At 40.8% G+C, this 21,723-nt stretch overlaps 1 protein-coding gene across 6 annotated transcripts in view; it reads left to right on the top strand.

The window, feature by feature from the left end:
- Positions 1-21,723, top strand: part of LOC5576480 (serine/threonine-protein kinase D1) — a 50,722-nt gene extending 28,999 nt beyond the window's left edge. For 4 of the 6 annotated variants that reach the window (XM_021844897.1, XM_021844904.1, XM_021844910.1 and 1 more), the window contains exons 3-8: positions 2,865-3,440; positions 12,688-13,567; positions 13,778-14,268; positions 14,340-14,523; positions 18,357-18,539; positions 18,605-19,466. In XM_021844897.1, coding sequence (XP_021700589.1) covers positions 2,865-3,440; positions 12,688-13,567; positions 13,778-14,268; positions 14,340-14,523; positions 18,357-18,539; positions 18,605-18,810 — 2,520 coding nt within the window. In that variant the 3' untranslated portion in view covers positions 18,811-19,466. Of the gene's footprint in view, positions 1-2,864; positions 3,441-12,687; positions 13,568-13,777; positions 14,269-14,339; positions 14,524-18,356; positions 18,540-18,604 lie in introns of all 6 variants that reach the window. The other 2 variants (XM_001662623.2, XM_021844931.1) reach the window with 2 other exon arrangements.

Here is a 21,723-nt window from a genome sequence, read left to right as displayed (position 1 = left end):
GCAGAACATGTGCCAGCGTGAAAGCACTTGGAATGTGGTGAAAAGAGGGATTACGTCAGGTACTTGATCGAGTAGAGCGGGCGTGGCATAGTATCGGTAATAAGTCGTCTGGGCGCCTAGGGAGAAGAAGTGAAAGAATGCTAACAAAAGCGCATTTTGTCACCTTTACTCACATACCGAGTTTAGATTCACAGTCTAGCGAATAAAATAATCCCAAGAAATGGCAACGTAATAATTTCACCAAAATCGTTGGCAACTGATCAAAATTTTTAAGCCATCAAGTGAACTTCCTATTTGAAAAATGAAAAAGAAATATATTTTTCTGTTTTCAATTAGGTCAAATATCTCCGAAAGTTTTTGAACAGCACATTGTTTATAATACCAACGAAGTTTTGTTGATATTTCCTGTAATGCAATTTATTTCTTGTTTTTTTGTTGATTTAAATATCGCAACGGTCACAATACTGCCCACCGATTCAAGCACTTTTTACCTAATATGTTTGATTGGCTCCAATAATCCTATCCGCCAGACTGTAAAAAGAGTGACTGTAGGTTTGGTGGTTCAAATTTCAAAAAAGTTTGAAAATCCAATCTTCTATATCTTCCTTACTATAAAAATAGGGTTCTGTGAAAATTTCAATTTTTTCGGTGGAGATTTGAAGGGTGTCCAAAGACGAGGAAGTTTAATATGAAAATTACTATGTAGGAATTGTGAAAAAGGTTCCAAACACTTTTGTACAGTAAATTAAGCACAAACTTATCATTCCACAGTGAAAACTCATTCTTCAAACCTAGTAAAGGATCAATCTCTTTTGAATTTTGATCCGCCTTAGTGGTACACTGGTACAGAGACGAAGCGCGTTTGCGGCTCAACACAAGTTGCAATGTATAAACCAAAGTTGAACATCGGTTCTGTTCATGGAAAGACTGCTGTAAACATTTCGTTAGGAATATGTACAACAATGAAATTTCAAAAAAGGTCTTGTTTCAATGAATCCCAGTCAGTAGTTTCTGTAGATTCATCATTGGCCACACAAACATGAATTTTATTAGAAACCTCTATAACCTCAGAACTTTCAGTCCCTAAAAACATTCGAATATGGTTAAGCCTCCTTACAGAGTTTTCTCCAATAATTCAATTTCGATATTGAAAGTTTTGATAAATACCTTTATCATGACCTTTGAGGATCTTGATAAACAGCTCTACCGTAGTCGGTCTAGAATTAAAACTGGGGCGCTCAAATGGTGGTTTGCCAAGGGCGCCATAAGGCCACGATACGCTTAGGTTTAAATCTTTGCTTCTTAACCAAAAAACTTCATGTTTGTTGTAGTATTTTCTGTATTGATAGTAGAATTTCCAAGTTACTTACGAAAGAGTTGTGTCCAATAGCCTGGGACACGGTTATATGAAAAATTTAGATTCTCGCTCCAGTCCATTTTTTGGATTGCATTTAGGTCCCATACCGTGACATGCTCTATTACCGTGAGGTTTAAAAAACTCAAGTTTCAATCGATCAGATAAAAATACCGTATGATTATTTTCAAGTATTTCATGTTTTATATAGCAGACCGTTTTATATACTTTGCATAAAAAATATGATTTGAACCATTTTGAAAATTTTAACCATAGTTACAGTTGATGTTGTTAAACATACTAGTGTTCCAAATACCGTGCATCTGACCCCGACTGCCGGGTCACATTTTGAAAAATCTCTCAATCGAACGAACGAAGCGCATCAAAAATAAAACTTTTATATCAAACAACGTATTGAGGTTTGCATGATTGATTCGGGAAATAAAATATATATTTCACTTCGCCATTTTGGAATTATAACTGAAACACGGTATTTGAAACACATAAGCAACCGTGCCCTAATACCGTGCATTGGCACCAGGCGATTACATTCTAACATTATTTTTGTTTGCTTGTGTGTGCAACTTTAGTTCAGCTTTGTCATGGCTTTTTAAATACTACTTAATGTGCTAAAGTTTGTGACAATCAATAAGAAAAATTAATAATATAATATGCTAGAAATCCACATAATTTCAAAATACACGGTATTAGGCAACACACGGAATTAGAGCAGGTCAATGTTGCTGAACAACGATCGGAAACGCGAGGTACGATGAATTTTCGTAGGCATCAAAACAGAATCTGCGAATAATCACAAACAACCGTTCGGGCGCTTCATTCATTCGTGTTTCATTTTCGGATCGCTCAGCAGGTCACGGTAACAACTGTGCAAAATTTCAGCTCGATCGGAGAAACTATATTTTAGCGCCAGTCGTTCAAAGTTTGTATGGGATTTACTATGGGAAACTTACTTTTACAAAGAAAAATCGCCAGAGGTCGCCCATTGTCCTCTATAAAAATTCTGAACTCAGATCTCGATAGTAGTTGGACCAGTTTTTCCCATATATTTAATCGATTTTCCCCATACAAACTTCAAGCTCGTCTACCCTCCTTAGAGTAGATGGGTTTCTATCAAACTTTTAAATTAGCTTCTAAGGGTTCTAAATGAACAAAATTGAGGAGTGTAGCTTCAGATTTTTGCAGTTTTTTTGTTAGTTTTTATATGAAAATGGACCACTTTACTACACAGTTAATTAAGTATGGAGGGGACGGACCTGGTGTAGTGGTTAGAACACACGCCTCTCACGCCGAGGACCTGGGATCGAATCCCATCCCCGAGATAGTCACTAAAAATTTCAGTGACGACTTCCTTCGGAAGGGAAGTAAAGCCGTTGGTCCCGAGATGAACTAGCCCAGGGCTAAAAATCTCGTTAATAAAGATAGAAAAAAAAAATTAAGTATGGGAAAATTTGAAACCGCTACATCATATATCCTTTCTATTTCTTTGCAGGTACCCGAAAACGGTTTAAATCGTTTATCAGACCGTTTGCTCCTATTCCGCCATGACTACACTTCGTCCAACGTACTTCAAATGATCAACTCCGCGGCCGAGATTGTCGACGAAACCCTTGTGGAAGTCGTGCTCACAGCCAATCGTAAGTCATCACTTCGCTACGCGACATCATACTCACCCAAAGTTCCTCTCACTGGCATTAATCACACAGAGATTCTTCTTTCAGCAATCAACGCCCCCGGATCCGATGACATTCCGCTGGTGCGGCCGCACGCCCTGGCCGTCCACTCGTACAAAGCACCCACGTTTTGCGACTTTTGCGGTGAGATGCTGTTCGGTTTGGTACGGCAGGGCCTCAAGTGTGAAGGATGTGGCCTAAACTATCACAAGCGTTGTGTCATCAAAGTGCCAAACAACTGCAGCCGGGTGGAGCACACCGGAGTGCTGAATGCTGGCAGTTGCAGCAGCGGCAATCGGCGCACGTCCTCGCAACCCGCTAGGAGCCCCTCGGGAGGTTCAAGTACCTCGCTCATCTCCGACGATCAGGCGACCAGCGGATCCGGCTCGCTGCTGGTAAGAAAGATGCAGCAGCTCATGAACGACATCACAAACTGAACCGTGGTGTGTCAGCTATTGCATTACAACGAACTTAAACGATACGACTCGACTATATATCGAATCTCGATAACAATGAATCATTCCGTATTCCGTCCAGTGAAAAGTGACTTATGCTAACTAATTTAAGTGTTACGGGTAGACGAGGTTTATCTCACAAAGGAATCTATAGAACAATTTTTAATGCTTGGTGATGGTGCTGTTTATTCTAATGATAGTTTCTGATAAAAGACACAGTGCCTTAGGCACTGCTTAGATTTCCAAGAAGAATTGGACAGTATTTTAAGTTTTTTCATTATATTTTGCTTATTGTTTATACCGAATTGTTGAAGTATTATTTTGGTGTCTATGTATTTAAATGCACAATAAATACGCTCGAAATAAACATTCCAAATCTTAATTTTATGTTGCATTATTATTTATTTATCAACTGCAGAAAGTCCTTTATCAGAACTGTCTTAGACAAGCATCTCATTATTGCATTATTTAAATTTGTAATGGACCCGCTTTTTATGGTGTGGCTTTTTTAGTTCCTACTCATCTTCAGTAGTCTAACTCTGATGATTAGAATTTATTTGTGCTCATGCTGGGAAGTTCTAGCAGACATGGTCTCTGAAGCCAGTTTTCCAGTTCTTGAACGAACTGGTCATCTGATATGCACCCTTCTTTATTTGATTAGTGGTTCATCCTCGCATTTTTGGCAATAATGTGTTAGATCAAAATATTGGGTTAACTTTTTTCTCCTCAGAAAAACGGCAAAATCGCCTCCTCATTGCATCGCAGAGGAGTTTCTATCAAGCCTGATCAAAACTTGCGGAAATAAGATTTGTTCAATGATTTCATTCAACTAGTGATATTCGTGATTTGTGTACATAAAACACTATCGATGAATGCAGCCGTAAAGAATCGAATATCTGGACCTATGAGGACACAAAAGTCTGTTTAGTTGAGCCATATATGTGTAGGGAGCCCCAGAGGAGTTGATCATTCCCACAATGTTTCAAATGCATTCGTGCGACATCACAAACACCTCAAAGAAATCGTAGGTAATGCAACCTTTACACAGGACATGTTCCGAATATCCCGACAGAAGTGATCAATTTCACAATGCTGTAGAAACCAGTCATGCGACTTATCAAATTCCATGATTTGCTAGGTAGCAGTCTTCCCATTAACAGAAACGAAATTTTGGGGAAAATCCTTTAATCCCTCTACCGTCAGCTTCATTTTTCACCGCTAAAAAAATATTCAAATCGCGATAACTTTTTTGTTTCTCGATATTTTTGTACCACTCTTATAGTTTAAGAATCTGTGACAATATTGATCATTGGTCATCTGGATCCAAAGATATTCCAAAATTTTAAATTAATCCCTGGAGAAACAATTCCTGGAGCTGTTCTTGAGATATATGAGAAAAAAAATAGCATAGTAATTATCTGCAAGTCTTTAGAGATCATTTTGGTTAAAATAGAGACTTCAGAGAATTTTCATCAAAAATAGATACTTTTTAGAGGTTTGCATAAAAATAAAGACTGATTCTCAAAAAAGAAACCCGCTATTGGACCTAGATATGTTAATCTTTTACTGATTAAATATTAGAAATATTAAAAACGTCAATCATGTTTTGGTAAGTCCATGAAATTTCACACTCGAAAGGATCCTCACTGAACAGCTCAACATTTTTTTGATAGCGGCGCTGCCGAATTTTTTTTTCATTGAAGATTATTTTTATGCAAAATATGGTTGCTCTGGGTTTTGACGCGAAAATCGTTTGTCATGAACATATTCTACCATGAATTACTGTCTCAAAATAATTTCCCTGATTGTGACCAAAATTCCCTCAGAATTCCAGGTTTTTTCCAGGTAGAGAACACCCTGTACATGGTCTCACTAGAAATGTGCCATTCATGAAACATATAACTGTATAATTTGTTAAAACATGAATGAACATAGATGTCTTGGACTTCAATTACCGTTCAGGGTCAGGCCTACCAAACTGTAGGACTCAGGGCGAAAAGGACTTACATCACTTTGTCATCAATCGACTCCAGTGTCGAGAGGATAGTTGGCTAGCCAATTTGATGGTTCAGAATAACCTTTTCGTATCGAAGCAGATAACAACCACTATTCACAGTTTAGGAAACACTACATATCGTTTATTTGCACTACTTTACGTTTAATTTAATTTATTCGTAATTTCTTACACTACTAATAAGAAATTTCATTGCTATAACACTCTACATCTTCATAAATGCTCACACTGATGATCCCGGCGAGGTGTAAATGCGTACTACTCGTCTATTGGTTTTCCCGACGATTCGCTAGCCTATCTATCGAGATTATACTACGTGCTCTCGTTGAGGATCGTACGTTCTTCCGCCCTTGATGACGAAGTACAAAGTAACTCCCCAAAAGCGTACCATCGCAGCTAGTACGCAGAGACTATGAGCACTAATGCAGCCCACATACGCTCAGACGGTTTGACCAACTTTGACTCTGCCCCCAGGTTGATGCTCATGTTGGTGCTATGTAGAGATGTACCGAATAGCACTATTCGGCCTTTGGCCGAATACCGAATAGTTGAAATATTATTATTCGGCCAAACGAATATTCGGCCGAACATTCGGCCGAATAATGACTTAATATTCGGTCAAATAAAACCTAAATATTCGGCCGAATAACACCCGTATGTGCAGTTTTTTAAGTAGGGAAAGCTGAACAATTAAACGAAGTATAAATGGAAATGAATGATCGTCTTCTTGAGCTTTTGAAACCGTTTGCAGAAATCATAAGTTCTGAGGATTTCTGTATTTCTGAAGCTAGGAAGCTGTATCCTATTGTTGATTTTTGTTTAAGAAATTTGGTTTACTATTCATCCGACTTTTGGAAGTGTTTCATAAAAATTGAGGCAAATAGACGGATGCAGACCCCTGACTCTCATAATAATAGAAGAACGTGATCAGTAGGTTTTGCAAAGAATATAGAACGTATAGAAAGTCCTGATAATTGACGGACTTTAAGGTGAAGATGCATCGAAGCCAAACCTGCATCGAAGAGCATAAATCTAGAGAATCTGACAGCCGTTCGCACTGAATATTGGAATGATTGGTCAACACCAGCGATTGACCACAAAGTTAAATTTTCAGCACAAACGGTTGTCTGGTTCTCTAGATTTGTGCTCTTGAAAATGCCGGGTTTAGCTTCGATGCATCTATACCTTGAAAACAAATTTTCAAACGCTTCTAACTAGCCAAGCGGTGCGTTACAGCTCCTGCAAGATGAGATACAATTTGATTTGCAGAAAATGGTAACGCCATAGAACAGAGAAATTCTCACTTTTTCAATATTTGACATCGAAGTCTATTCAAGGTGTCCATAACAAGAAAAATTCGGTCACAATTTGAATAAATTATTGATTATTTAAATTTTCCTTACATAAACATAATATCTTTTTTACAGTTTAGTTAGTTTTGTTATTATTCGGTCACTATTCGGCATATTCGGCCGAATAACGGATTTTATTATTCGGCAGAACGAATATTCGGCAAAATTAAAAAAATCGAGATGTTCGGCCCGAATATTCGGCCGGCCGAATATTCGGTACATCTCTAGTGCTATGTTTGACCGTGATGCTGCTTGACGAACCGAATTGACAGTTTTTTGACGGTTGACGAATCGGTCGGTCAAAAATAAATGAGTTTGATTTAACTCAAACCACCGGTGGGTGGAGCCAAATGTTTGACGAGCTAATAGTACTGTCTGTAGGGATGTTGTACGAACACCGACGTCAGCATATCAAATTCGAGCTTCGGTGTCCCACAAACTGCCGATGCAGATGGGTGGCTAGGGTGGGGCTTATTTCCGAAAATCTTCCGTAGTCAGGATAAACAAAGTGGAAAATGATCATCGGTCCCAAAATAACATCCTGTGAAAAAATGAGAATTTTTGGTGAAGGTTTAGAGGTGGCGCAAAGGGCGTAAATGCAGTTTTCCCATTTTAGTGAACTCTGAAAAATGTTGGTATGCTTTTCAGCTACCAGGAGAAGTCTTTCAAGAAAACACTGGAGGAATTTACAAAATCATTTATTAAAGATTCCCTAGAAAAATCCCCAAGGATAACCTGAAGGAATCTCTCCAAAATTGCAAGCGTAACCTCTAGAGTAATTCCTGTTGGAATCCCGTGGAGAAAAGTTTGATTAATTCTTTTGCAGTATTTCTTGTGGAATCCTTGAAGGCTTGCTGGTGGAACACTTGGAGGAATTCTTGGTGAATTTATGAAAGAATTTCAGAGAAAATCGTAAAAGAATCTCTGAAGCAATCCCTGGAAGATTGTTTGGATCAAGGAAGGATGCTGAAGGAATTCCCAGCGAAATTACTAGAATAATCACTGGAGGATTTTGCATGGGAGGAATTTTTGATGATATCCCTGTAGTAATTTATTGATAGGGATTCCTTGAGCCATCTTTTAATGAATTTCTGAATAAATTTTTTGGTAGAATCGCAGGAAAAGAATCCTGAAAGAATTTGTTAAGGAGATCCTGAAGTCTCACTAGAAAAATTCTTAAATTAATCTCTGGAGGAATTTTTAAGTGGAATTCTTGGAGGAATCCTAGGAAGAATTACTGAAGAAAATCCTTGAGGAGTTTTTGGATACATCATCGGATGAAACTGTAGAAAAATTACTGGAACAAATCGCTGAAGAAATACCTGTTGGAATTTCTAATGGAACACCTGGTGGAATTTAAGGATGAATCCTGGAAGGCCTGGAAAAGGTTTTGGTGAGATCCCTGAGGGAATTTCTTGTGGAATCCTTGGAAAAGTTTCTGGAAGAATGCGTGATGTGATTCCTGTAGTAATGCGTGACTTATTAATCCTTGGAACTAACTCCTAGAGGAATTCCAGAAGGAATCTTTGAAAGAATTATTATAGAAATATCTGGAGGAATTCTTGGAGGCAGGCTTAGAGTAAGCCCTGAAGAATTACTCAGGAAATAACTTGATGATTGGTTTTTGAATGAATCAGTGGAATTCTGAATAATTTGTAGAGGAACATTTAAAGGAATCTCTGGAAAAATGCCTGGATGAATTCCTGAAGGTAAACCTGAAGGATTTTCCCGGAAGATATTTCTGGTTAATGTGTACAAAAATGTATAGATAAATTATCGATAAAATCCCTGGATGAATTATTGATGAAATCCCTGGTAATCCATAGAAAAAACTCCTATGCAGAATAAGTAGAGAAAACCACTAATATATTCTGGATAGGATGTTTGGAGAAATACCCATAGCCATTCCTTTATTGATGACTGTTCACAATAATCCCCGACAGAGGCCCCCCATAATTTAAATGTTTTGTCGGAATACTTCGTGCTAATTATAACTGGAAATCCTCATCAATATCCATTTCTTCCGATTCATAAAAACCCTAAAAAGTCGTTTGCCCCGGGTCTGACCGTCTGTGGGTTGCATAAGGTGAACTGATTCGACTCCCGTCGTAGATCCAACGACTAATAGATCCGACGATGGTGCGACATCCAATCGCTCATCGAGTATCATACCGTACCACTCCGCATTTGTACGCAAACACAAACATTATCCGAATGTCTCGAGGAGAAATACGTAACCAGCTTAGGCGACAACACAAAAATCAGGGAATACCATTAAAAGTAATTTTACGTGGCATTACACCAGATATTACTCTAAATTTTTTTTCCGGGTTTCCAAAGGTTTCCATCAGGGATTGGCATTTTCATAAAATTCTCAGCAGGGATTACTCACAAAGTTAATTTAGATATTCATCCCAGGCTGCTCGCTCGAATTTCCCTGACAATTCTTTTAATAGTATTATTCATGTAATTGTTATAAATATGTCCTGAGAAATTACTACGCGAATATTTGGAGGCAAAAAATATTTCTGAAATTTCTCAAGACAGTCCTAAGTTCACCAGAAATATATCCACAGAATCATGTAGGATTTCCTCCGTGAATTCATATAGAAATTTTTCAGATATTTTCTAAGGATTTCCTCCAAAGCTTGCGTTCATAATTTCATCAAGATTGTAAACTTTTTCTTATCTAACATCTATTTTTCATATCTTTAATCGGTCTAGTTCTAACCGATTTTCTCAAAGTCAATGGCATGCATTCCAGATTAATCTCAATTTGCAAGGAATCCCCCTTCCCCCCTTTCTCCTTACGTAACCAAAGACGAATACTAACTGCTTTCTCAGCAAGCTTTGTCTTTTTTCTTGTTTTTGTTTGAAATTGTTCTGAGTTCGGGTTTTCGCGTTGCTGGAGTGATATTTTGCTTTTGTGAAACGAGCATGCTGATTAAAGTAGCTTACAGCTGCTCAGTCTAGGATTGATGATCAATTAGATGAGCTTGTTTCATGCTTGTATTTTAAATGTATAATTTAAACCTTCGGAATATTACTTAAATAAATTGATTTAACAAAATATGAATAGTTGTAAGCGTCGACATAAATCTTGTACATTGACCACCTAGCTCGCTGCGCTCCACACCTTCTTGTACCAACCTGATTCGAAGCGAACACCATATTTGCTGTCCGGCATTCTTGCAACATGCCTTGCCCATCGTATCGTGCCAGCTTTGGCCACCTTCTGGATACTGGGTTCGCCGTAGAGTTGGGCGAGCTCGTGGTTCATCCTTCGCCGCCACACACCGTATTCCTGCAAGCCGCCGAAGATCGTTCCAAGCACCCGGCGTTCGAAAACCCCAAAAGCTTGTAGGTCCTTTTCGAGCATAGTCCACGTTCTATGCCCGTAGAGGACTACTGGTCTTATGAGCGTTTTGTCCATCGTGCATTCGGTGCGGGGCTGAATCTTTCTTGACCGCAGTTTCTTCTGGAATCCATAGTAGGCACGACTTTCACAGATGATGCGCCTTCGTATTTCACGATAAACGTTATAGTCGGCCGTCAGATCGGATCCAAGGTACACAGTACCAAAAAATAATGTGATTTACGTCTTTTGGGATGCACATAAAAGAAGCGAGCCGAATGACGTAAATTTGTGTCCAATTTCAAATACGTTAGTGTCTGATTCGGGAAATGTCGATCACAGTTCCATAGTTTTCGTGTCCTTTAACATGTAAAATTACATTTTTTGTTCAATACATCTTCAAAGACACGTTTTTGTGTCGTTCCATCACTTACATCATGTGTCATTCAGTCATAACCAGAATTACGTCCAGAGTAATTTTCATTATTTTTAAGAGTGTAGATGAATTCGTCCACCACCTCGAAATAATCCCCGTCTCTCGTGACACTGCTTCCTAGGCGAGCCCTGTCGCGCTCAGTTTCGCCTACACGGGAAAAAATTCTGTGGTAAAAATAACTGTTTTAGCTGACCACGCCCATTCTTAAAACTATCATGGAAATTCAGACCAATTTACTATGTTTACGGTACACCACACCGCATTACTGGTACATTTGACAGAAATAATTTACAACAATCTGATTCCAACTACAGACATGGTAAAATCAAGCGCATTTCTGGTCTGCTGAAAATTTCCGGTGCGAGCGCTTAAGTTAACCCCCTAAAATGGTAGTTTTTACCTTTACAATTTTTTTTGCGTGTACCAACATGCAGTGTTGCCATATTTTTCCGATTCTCATCTGTGTTTTCGGCTGAAAAAATCTTTTTTATCTTAAGTCAACCCCCAAAAATCTTGGTGAAAATCTGTGTCGCAAAAATATCCAAAATATTTATTTAGGTCAGAAAGAATTTTTGCAAGCGTATTTTGACTGTTTTTGGCTTGTAATCAATGTTTAATTTGAATTGATTCTTATAAAGGTTAGTTAGAAGTACTAATAGTTTCTAAAATATTGAAATTCTTAAGTTTTTGAGAACAATTAAACAGGGTAATGGCATTTCTGATTTAAATCTTCCAAAAACGTGTCATAAACTTGTGAAATATCCTAAAATTCTGTGATCTGTGATCACAGATATCTGTAGGCAATAACAAGAAAAAATCTGTGTAATTACAGATAAATCTGTGTATGTGGCATCACTGCCAACATGTACTTTTTTTTCGACGCATTCATCATCAGTCTAACTCTTGTTGCTTCGCGTTTCAAGCGATTGAACAAATCTGCCACCGTTTCAAATTTCCTTCCGTATTCCGCGAAGCAGACAAATTGTCCGGATCTCATGAAAATCGTGACTCGACAGTTAAGTCCGGCTCTCCGCATGACACCTCCAAGTGCAATATTGAACAGCAGGCACGAATGTCACTCATTTTGTCGTAGTCCCTGGAGGAATTCGAACGAACTGGAGTGTTTGACCGAGATCTTTACGCAGTTTTGCACACCTTCAATCGTTGCTTCAATCAATCTTGTCAGCTTCCCGGGAAAACTGTTCTCGTACATGATCTTTTATAGCACTACACGGTCAATACTGTCATATGGCGCTTTGAAATTGATGAACAGGTGGTGCGTAGGGACCTGGTACTCATGGCATTTCTGGAGGCTTTACCGGATGAAAAAGATCTGGTCCGTTGTTGAGTGGCCGTCGATGAAACCTGCTTGATAATTTCCCACGAACTCGTTTGCTATAGGTGATAGACGACGGAAGAGAATCTGGGATAGCACTTCGTAGCGGCGTTTAGGGTAGATGGGGAATATATCGCCTTTTGCTCCCACTCCTCCGGTAACGTCTCCCAGATTCTGATTATCAACCGATGCAGCCAATCTTGAAGAGTGCGGCTCCGATATCACCCTTGCCCGCGCAGCGGCTTTATTGTTCTTGAGCTGTTGAATGGCATCCTTAACTTCCCCCATCGTGGGAACAGCTTCAGTCTGTATCGTTCCACGTTTTGCCGCATACCGTGCTGCAGCATTGCAGCCCGCCCTGCATTTTTCTCTTCCAAAAGCTCTTGATTCTCCTCGTCGAACCAATCGTTTCTTGAACCCCGTTCCACGTATCCGACAATGCTCTCAGCAGCGTTAATGGCTGCTTTGACTGTCCTCCAGCAGTCCTCAACTGGTGCAAGATGCTGGTTGTTTCAGTCGCGCTAGATTGTACCGAGGCGGGCGTCGGTACCGTGCATCGTTGATGACGGAAAGTTTTAGGCGCAAGCAAGTTATGTCCTTACATATTTACCGTGGAACGTCGTGTAGCTGATCATTCTATGAACCTGTGATCAACTCCAATAAAAACATTAAAAAACTATTTTTTTTTTTTCAGCTCAATCCAAATGTCCAATCGACGGCCAACATTCGGCAGAGCCGATCGCCATCGCTTGGCAGCCGGGGTGGCGCCGTCGGAGGCATCAAAATACCTCACAGTTTCTCCATTCACACCTATACCCGTCCCACGGTATGTCAGTATTGTAAGAAACTCCTCCGCGGTTTGTTCAAGCAGGGAGTGCAATGTCGCGACTGCCACTACAATGCACACAAGAAATGTGTGGACCTCGTGCCGAAGGATTGTACTGGAGAAAATACCCAACCGGTAGATCCGCATGACGATCGCAACCTGCTCGGGGAGCGTGAAATGACCTACAAGGAAGACACAGGCGACGAAAGCGACGTGGATGACAATCTCTGCGGAAGCGGGTTGATGAACAACAACAATAATAATAGTATCAACCAGAATCGAAACGTGAACCTGATGGACAGTGGTCCACCGGTAAAAATCAACGGTATCATCTCTCAGCTGCGCGATGACGAGTCGTCCGATCGGCTTGAGGTCATATGTGAGCAATCTCGACAATCCAGCAACTCATCGTCTTCCCCGAGTGCGAACATTCCCCTGATGAGGATCGTCCAGTCCGTGAAGCACACCAAGCGGCGCGATGGGCGGGCAATTAAAGAAGGTTGGTTGGTGCACTTCACCAACAAGGACAAATCTGTCAAGCGGCACTACTGGCGGCTGGACTCGAAGGCGATTACGCTGTTCGTGTCGGACCAGGGCAGCAAGTACTACCGGGAGATTCCGCTGAACGAGATTCTTACGGTTGACGCGGCGAGGAATCTGCAGAGCGAAGTGCTGCACTGTTTCGAAATCCGGACGGCCAACGTGGACTATTTTGTCGGGCAGGACCCGTTGTACAATCTGAAGGAAGGTGAGTGAGGTTTTATCTGCGATACCAGGACTGATGGAAGGTTTCTTCAGTAATTCCTCCACCGGTTTTGAAGATATCCATGGAGGATTGTTGGATGAATTTTTGAAGGTCCATAATATTCATTAGATTTTTGAGAGAAGCCTGGTTGTAATCTCTGAGAAATCCTTATTCTGATCCTTGAACAAAAATGGCTTCACTCGCTTATTCCAGGAGATCCTATGCTAGCTCTTCCACCGCCGGACAGTGGAATCGGTGCATACTTGGCCAAAAGTTGGGAAACAGCCATCAAGCAGGCGCTAATGCCGGTGACCAACATACGGTCGGAATCCGCCGGTGGAGAACCGGAAGAGAAGGTCACCGACATGAGCCAGCTGTATCAGATTTTCCCGGATGAAGTGCTCGGCTCGGGCCAGTTTGGCATCGTGTACGGAGGAGTGCACCGGAAAACGCACCGGACGGTTGCCATCAAAGTGATCGACAAGCTACGCTTCCCCACGAAACAGGAAGCGCAGCTCAAGAACGAAGTAGCGATACTGCAGAATCTGTCGCATGCTGGCGTGGTAAATCTGGAGCGGATGTTCGAAACACCTGAACGGATATTTGTCGTGATGGAAAAGCTGAAAGGCGATATGCTGGAGATGATTCTTTCGCACCAGAACGGACGACTGAACGAGCGGGTTACTAAATTTTTGATTACTCAGGTATGAGGCGAACGTGATAGATTAGGGGGTTTCTCGAAGTAATAACCTTGAATGCATTTCTCTCGTTACAGATTCTCGTTGCTTTGAAATACCTGCACAGTCGGAATATTGTGCACTGTGATTTGAAACCGGAGAATGTACTTCTATCGTCGGACAACGAGTTTCCCCAGGTGAAGCTGTGTGATTTTGGCTTTGCGCGAATTATCGGAGAAAAGTCCTTCCGGCGATCCGTCGTTGGAACGCCTGCATATTTAGGTAAGTTACTGTTTGCAGCTATCAGATTGGTATTCCTAATGATTTAGCTTTATAGACTGAGAATGATTTATTAGACGACCTGAAGTTTCCATTTTACTTATTATAATCGTAATACATATAACTTAAAAGCAATGTAAAATTTGGCAGAATGGACATTTGGAATGATTTTGAACTATTCATTTTAAATATGAAAGTAATATAGTATAATATCAAACCATGTGTAGTGTAGTATTCATTTGCTCGTTTGGTATATAGTATCAAAACATGTGCATAGTCGGTGTCATTTAGCATAACGGACATTTGGCATAATACAGATATACAGAAAAAATGAACAGGCAAGACCCAAAGCGCGGCATGGCTGTCGTTAGACGGTAAAGCTCGTGCAGCAATTGGCCTTGCTCTACAAAGCACAGTTTGTCCATGTAATGAAGGCGGAAATGGCACGTGAAATGCGGGACAGCTTGAAAAACAATATCAGTGGTGGTCATTTATGCACTATAGGTCAGGGACGCAATTTGGCCTGATATAATGATAAAGTCGGTAACAGCTAATTCCAGCTGATAAAACAACTTATAACACCGATACGGGAGGCTGTGCTGGAAATATGTGCTGCGAATGATCATATTCATGGAGGTGGCGAAATCTATAACCCAAGTAACAATGCCGCCTCCAAGAATATGGCCAAGCACAGCCTCGCGTATCGGTACACTTGGAGATCGTCTCAACTGACAGAATTGCAAATCGACACGTTTTGATCGATGGACGGCACTTCTCCAACATAACCGACGTCAGAACCTATCGTGGCGCTAACATTGACTACGACCACTATCTGTTGATGGCGAAACTGCTATCAAAACCATTCGAATACGAGACGTCGGAGTTACAACACGCGTTCCTTGTGGAGAGTGATTAGAAAATCATTTCGAAGAGTGATTCATATTACGAAAAACGTTTCAAATCATAAACTTCAGCACATTTCATTCAAATACTTTTAACTACGTTTAACTAAATCAAGAGTGGACAAGTAGGAATACCAGCACAAGCACCGGTTCGAGAAAAGTGAACTACCAATATGAAAATGGTGACCAAGGACCGTTTCGTGTTATGGTAGAGTTGGTCGACACACAGAATGGGAAAATAAAAATCAACAAGTTATCGTAGGCCAGCGCACTTCGTAAAATGCCAATGTACAAGATCCACATCATTGAGATGAAACAGGTTGGACGTACCAAGCTGATAGTTTATTTCAACAACTAACAAATCGCGAACAGATTGACGACAGATGCGAATTTGAAGGAGAAAAATTACCGAGCATACATACCACGACATCTGGTCTCTGTCACAGGTGTGATCGCCGGTGTGCCATTGGATATTTTGGAAGAAGATGTTATGCAATGTGAGTATCCAGTAATGACTGTACCATATGAATCGACACGTAAACAGTCAGAATGAACCTACAATGCAATTGAGCATTACGTTCAGAGCACCCAAACTTCCGGAGCGCGTAAGAATTTTCTGTTGTTCGGTTGGAGTTAGAGCTTTCTTTTTTTTAGGGTTCCTTAGCTGAGTGGTTGGAGTCCGCTAGACGGGCTAGACGAAGAATGCAACGCGCACGCACAGAAGCACAAAGAGAAGAACGTGGTGCAGCATCAGAGCGGCAAAGTTAGTTCTCAAAAAGGAAATCAAGAGTCGAATACGGGCATGCTTTGGTAGTCTATTCCAGAGTGTCAATTCGAGTCCGTGGGGTGACGCCTACAGAGTGGTAATGACGTACGCGGCAGATGAAGTAGAAGAAGTGACTACGGTGACGAACGAAGAGCTGGCAGAAGTCGTGACATTCGCGTCAAACAAGGCACCGGGACCCGAAGGTATCTCGAATGTTGCCTTAAAAGCGGCAGTGAATGTGGATCCGGACATGTTCAGAACCACGATGCAACGTTGCATAGATCATGGAATCTTCCCGAATGTATGGAAGCGACAGAAATTGGTGTTACTGCCAAAGGCGGGAAAACCATCAGGTGACCCGTCGGCGTGTAGACCTATATGTGCTCTGGACGCTATCCAGCCGGTCGTTCAGACAGCTGTGGTGGCAATCGATCATAAAAGAAGCGACATCCGTCACTGCGCGGTTGGCACTCTGGATGTGAAGAATGCAATCAACAGCGCAAGCTGGGAAACGATAGCCCACGCACTTCATCGCCTCAAGAGGAGGGACAGAAAAGCGTTCGAATTACCGCGAGAGTACCTCAAGGTTCAAACCTAGGCTCGCTGTTATTGAATGCGATGTACGACGTACTAAGACGACCCCTTCCAACGGGTGTTAAGATTGTTGGCTTCGCCGACGATATCACCCTAGAGGTCCATGGTGAATCTATGGAGGAAGTAGTGTTGATAGCAGCGCCCTCCATTTCCATAGTTGAGGAATAGATGAAATCTAGGAAACTAGGACTGGCCCGTCACAAGACTGAGGTGGTGGTGGTCAACAACCGCAAGTTCGAACAACGGGCGCTTATCTCGGTAGGTAATTGAACTATAGAGTTCAAGCGATCCCTTAGGCATCTTGGGGTAATGATCGATGACAAGTTCAGCTTCGCTAGGCACGTTGAATATGTCTGTAATAGGGCATCTGCGGCTAAATCGGCACTACCGATGATGGTGTCTTACATCTCTCCTGTAATTACAAGCTAACGCATGCTCCTGGCAAGTGTGGCGCTATCCATACTAAGGTATGGAGAACTAATCTGGTCAAAAGCGCTCAGAAAAGCGGTGGAAAGCACGTACAGGATCATGAGCTCAACAGTAGCAAGCGCATACCGAACGGTATCTAATGAGGCCGTGTGCATCATAGCCGGGATGACGTCCATCGGGCTCATCATCAAGGAAGATGGTCAATGCTTCAACCAAAGAGGTACCAGAGGAGTTCGCAACGCGTATAAAGAGGCAACGCTCAGAGGTTGGCAGCAGGTATGGGATAACTCCACTAAAGGTAGATGGACCCTCGGCTGATACCAAATGTATCAGATTGGTATAAAATAAATCATGGGGAAGTGAACTTCCACCTGACGCAGTTTCTGTCAGGACATGGTTGTTATAGGCAGTACCTGTATAGGTTCGGGCATTCAGAATCTCTTGCGTGCTTTAATTATGCTGGTGTGGAGGAAACAGAGGAGCATGCATCGATTGCCCGTGTTTCATTGTTGTGAGAGATCGCATGATCGCTACATGTGGAGGGTACACATCCCCGGACAATATAATCCAAAGAATGTGTGCGGATGCGGAGTGCTGGAATGCAGTAACTTCGGCTGCCACTCACATTATGCTACAATTGCAGCGCCTATGGCACGCCGACCAAAAGTTGGCTACAGAGGATTAGCTCTGCCGAGGCTGGTCCCTTGTAACATTGTTTAAGTCGGCTAGGAGAAGCAGTTTGCCTAGGCTACTTCTGCTACATGTGTTAAGTGCTATATGCGCTGGCTCTTCCCCGAAGAAGTACCGTAAGGTGGTTCCGGGGAGATAAGCGTCTGAGGCCAAGGGTAATGTCGGTGCACTCTGTACACCATTTGAGCAATTCAACCCGAATTGCTCTAGTACGGTGCGTGGACTGGTTTTAGTGGGTCGTCGTTGGTGCGGCATCTCCACACTTCCTGAGTTACCTTCTCCCCTTGTAAAAAAAATACAAAATAGCTGTCATGCTAACTTCATCCATGCTACATGACAACCACCCTATATTTACTGCCCTCAACTTTAATCATAGGCTTGATGATAAAGTAATTTAGAATTGTGTACCAAGTGTGTAAAAAGCACCATTTTTATTTGATCTCAAAAATTTTTAGCTCCGGAGGTCCTTCGGAACAAGGGCTACAACCGCTCGTTGGATATGTGGAGCGTCGGGGTAATCATCTACGTGAGTCTAAGCGGTACCTTTCCGTTCAACGAAGACGAAGACATCAACGACCAGATCCAGAATGCGGCCTTCATGTACCCTCCGAATCCGTGGAAGGAAATATCTTCTGATGGTAGACTTATAAAGTAGTTATCATTTATCAGACGACTTAACGAAACGTCCGTTATTCATTTTCAGCGATCGATCTCATCAATAATCTGCTGCAAGTGAAGCAACGGAAACGATTCACCGTGGACAAATCCCTGCTGCACTGTTGGCTACAGGATCTGCAAACCTGGAATGATTTGCGCATCCTGGAGAGCCAAGTCGGGCTGCGTTATCTCACCCATGAGTCCGACGATGCTCGTTGGAGCAACTCGTCCATCAGCGGTGGTATCCCATGACCTGAATCAGCTACAGTCACCACAACAGCAGTCACCATGACTGGTAGCGACGGAGGAGCGGTTGGCAATAGCAGCAGTAACAACAGCAACAGCAGCAGCAACAACCAGTCCTCGCCGAAAATGAACGACTTCCGCGGCAAGGCTTACAAGTGGGTACGTGGGCGTCTCTGTCGGTTAATCAAGGCCTAGGGTTACCCCTTCCTAAAACCAGGTGGGTGGGTAACATACTTATAGATTTACATTCTACACACACACAAAAACTACCCGAGCAAGCGCAGGTACGCCAACAGAGTGAGATGCGGAGGAGAAAGCATCCTTTAGATCCATCCCCAGGAATTCAAGCGATAGATACATATATTCTTCCCAGTGTGCAAATGTTAAGCATTTGACAATGGAACTTAAAACCTGTAAAATATGTAATTATAGCCAAAACGATTCGAAGACAGGCCATATCTTTGCCTGAGCAACGTCTTGTATTATATGCGATGAAAAAAAGTTCAATCAATATTATCACAACATTAGCCAAGAATAATGCAATTAAGTCGATACGTGAACAATATAAAACAAACAAAATGAAGGAATTGATATCGCGAACAGGTTGATTCAAGCTGATAAGTAGATAAATCACTACAAAAGTAGGTACTATTATTACACTTGCTAACAAGTAAATTGAATTATTCGGCGAAAAGCGGTCATCACACTACTGTGGACAACGCTATTCTCAAACTATGTTATCCTACTTATCATAACTTCCGTGCCAAATTCGGCCAAGTGGACATACACAATAAGCATATACGTATCTTTTAACTGCAAACGGGACTGGAGGAAGGCGTTTTTATCTATTCCATGAAAAAATTGTTTACATTATTATGTTTTTTTTTTATTTAGCTGGATAAGATCTAACTTTTAAGGGATGTCTAGGTGTACACGTACCTGTTTCTTTGCGTACTGCTAGCTAGCTTAATGTAAGTTTGTTGAATTTTGGTTTTTGTAACTGCTTTAAGCTTTGTTTTTTTTTACATATTGGAGGATTGAAGCCGTTTCACGGCAAATTAATTGACTATACTGATTAGATATGCGATAATTAACCTTGACCTTGAGTTGGCTGAAGCAAGGGCAGACTGACTATCTGGACGGAAGCATATCACTTAACCAATTATACGGGCTTTTAAAATGCGGATCACATTTCACATGTAAGAGCAAATATTTCCTTCTGAAAATAAAACGTTCCAGTGTCTACCAATCGAGTAAAACTGATGCAGCTTTAGCTCACGAGCTTATACAAAACCACCAACTCTACCTTCAAGGAGGAAGCCATCAGTTTATTATACAATACAGTTTCATATACTTCCTTCTAGATAGCCATATATTCACTCTGCAGCCAGAGCATTAATCACATTTTTTACGATTTGTGCTTGAAAATTGTTACCAATTTGCTACAATGAACTTTAAAAGATTTTTATATTCCCTTTTTCGTAAATCATGTATAATGTTCATCATTATCCAGTGTATAACCCATTTTTTGCATACTTGTGTTTAGTGCATACTCTCGGGCGTTTGGTGAAAACTTTTGGGCATTTAGGCATAATTAGCCAATGAAAAAAAAAACACGAATGACTTTGGATGTGCCCTAAACGCCTTGAAGTATTCAAGGAATATGTCACAAAAAGCAAAGCTTAAAGCAAGCATCCTTAGCTAACTGTAATGACAATACTAACTCACAAGAATACTCTTGATGAAAAAAAAACTGAGCAGATCTGAACTGTTAGATAAATATGTACTGTAAAGAGTCAATCCAGCTTAGTATGTACAGTGAAACTTTGTTCTGAACATGTTAAGTGTTTTTAAACGCGTCGATATTCGTACTATCATCACATTAAATGTTTTGATTGTGTTACTTAAGCTTACTTGTAGTGTTATTTTCGGTAGCTATCTTAAAATGAAAACTGTATTACTGTTTTATATCGAAACATTCCTGGTAAGGAGCTTACATTTTTATTGTCCTGTTTAATGTTTTCGTCTTCGAAAATAAAATACAATTTTTATTCAGATTTTTTTTAGTTTTTATCTAGAAATATATCGTAACCAAAACGCAATATGCATATTACCAACTAACATACTCATCGTAGCAAGGTGGACTTACACAACCCCGCCAAACTAGCAGATCACTTTTTTTTTCTGAGTAATAACTATATTATTCATCAATCTTCAAAGTGCCTAAAATCGAATGAATGTATCAAATGAATATCCTGCTTATCAGTTTATCCATAGAACTCGCATTCACCATTTCTGAAAACTATCAACTCAGTACTGAAAGATCATCGAATTCATCTATTCATATTACATTTCCTTCGCCGGTCCTAAAATGCTAACATTTTCTCAACTAACACGGCTAACTAACGCATTCCACACATTCGTGTGTAATAGATAGCAAGAGTTCTAAGTATTTATCAACACAAGAAAATCGTGTTCATTTGTCAGCTTTCAACGTGATAGTAGAAAAAATTAAACATCTCCCATCAGTCCCAAAAAGCCGAATTTAATCCAAACTATTGTAGCCAAAATGGGATTACAATACGGTGAACTGAATCTAAACAATACAAATCATGCCAAATGTATACAACTACACAATTACTTAAAGTTTGCCAAAAGTATGAGAATTGGAGCCCTTTGATTGACGGAAACTAATGGAACAGCCAAATGCTCAGACGCGTGTACGAAGCGAGTGATGATGACTTGAGAAGATTACGACATGACGGGTCAGTAGTAGCAGTGTATCTCACTGAAATCAACTTAATTCCATTTTTAGACGTTTTTTCTATATAAATTTCTTTCCGAGTAGGGCTAGATATTTTAATTAACTAAACTAAAATACAACCAGTAAGTAGAGTGCAACAGCAGCAACAATTACAA

This window comes from Aedes aegypti, chromosome 1 (assembly GCF_002204515.2).
Source record: "Aedes aegypti strain LVP_AGWG chromosome 1, AaegL5.0 Primary Assembly, whole genome shotgun sequence".
NCBI classification, from domain to species: domain Eukaryota; kingdom Metazoa; phylum Arthropoda; class Insecta; order Diptera; family Culicidae; genus Aedes; species Aedes aegypti.
The sequence above is the reverse complement of the archived record's forward strand: the minus strand, read 5'-3'. Positions and strand labels throughout refer to the sequence as shown.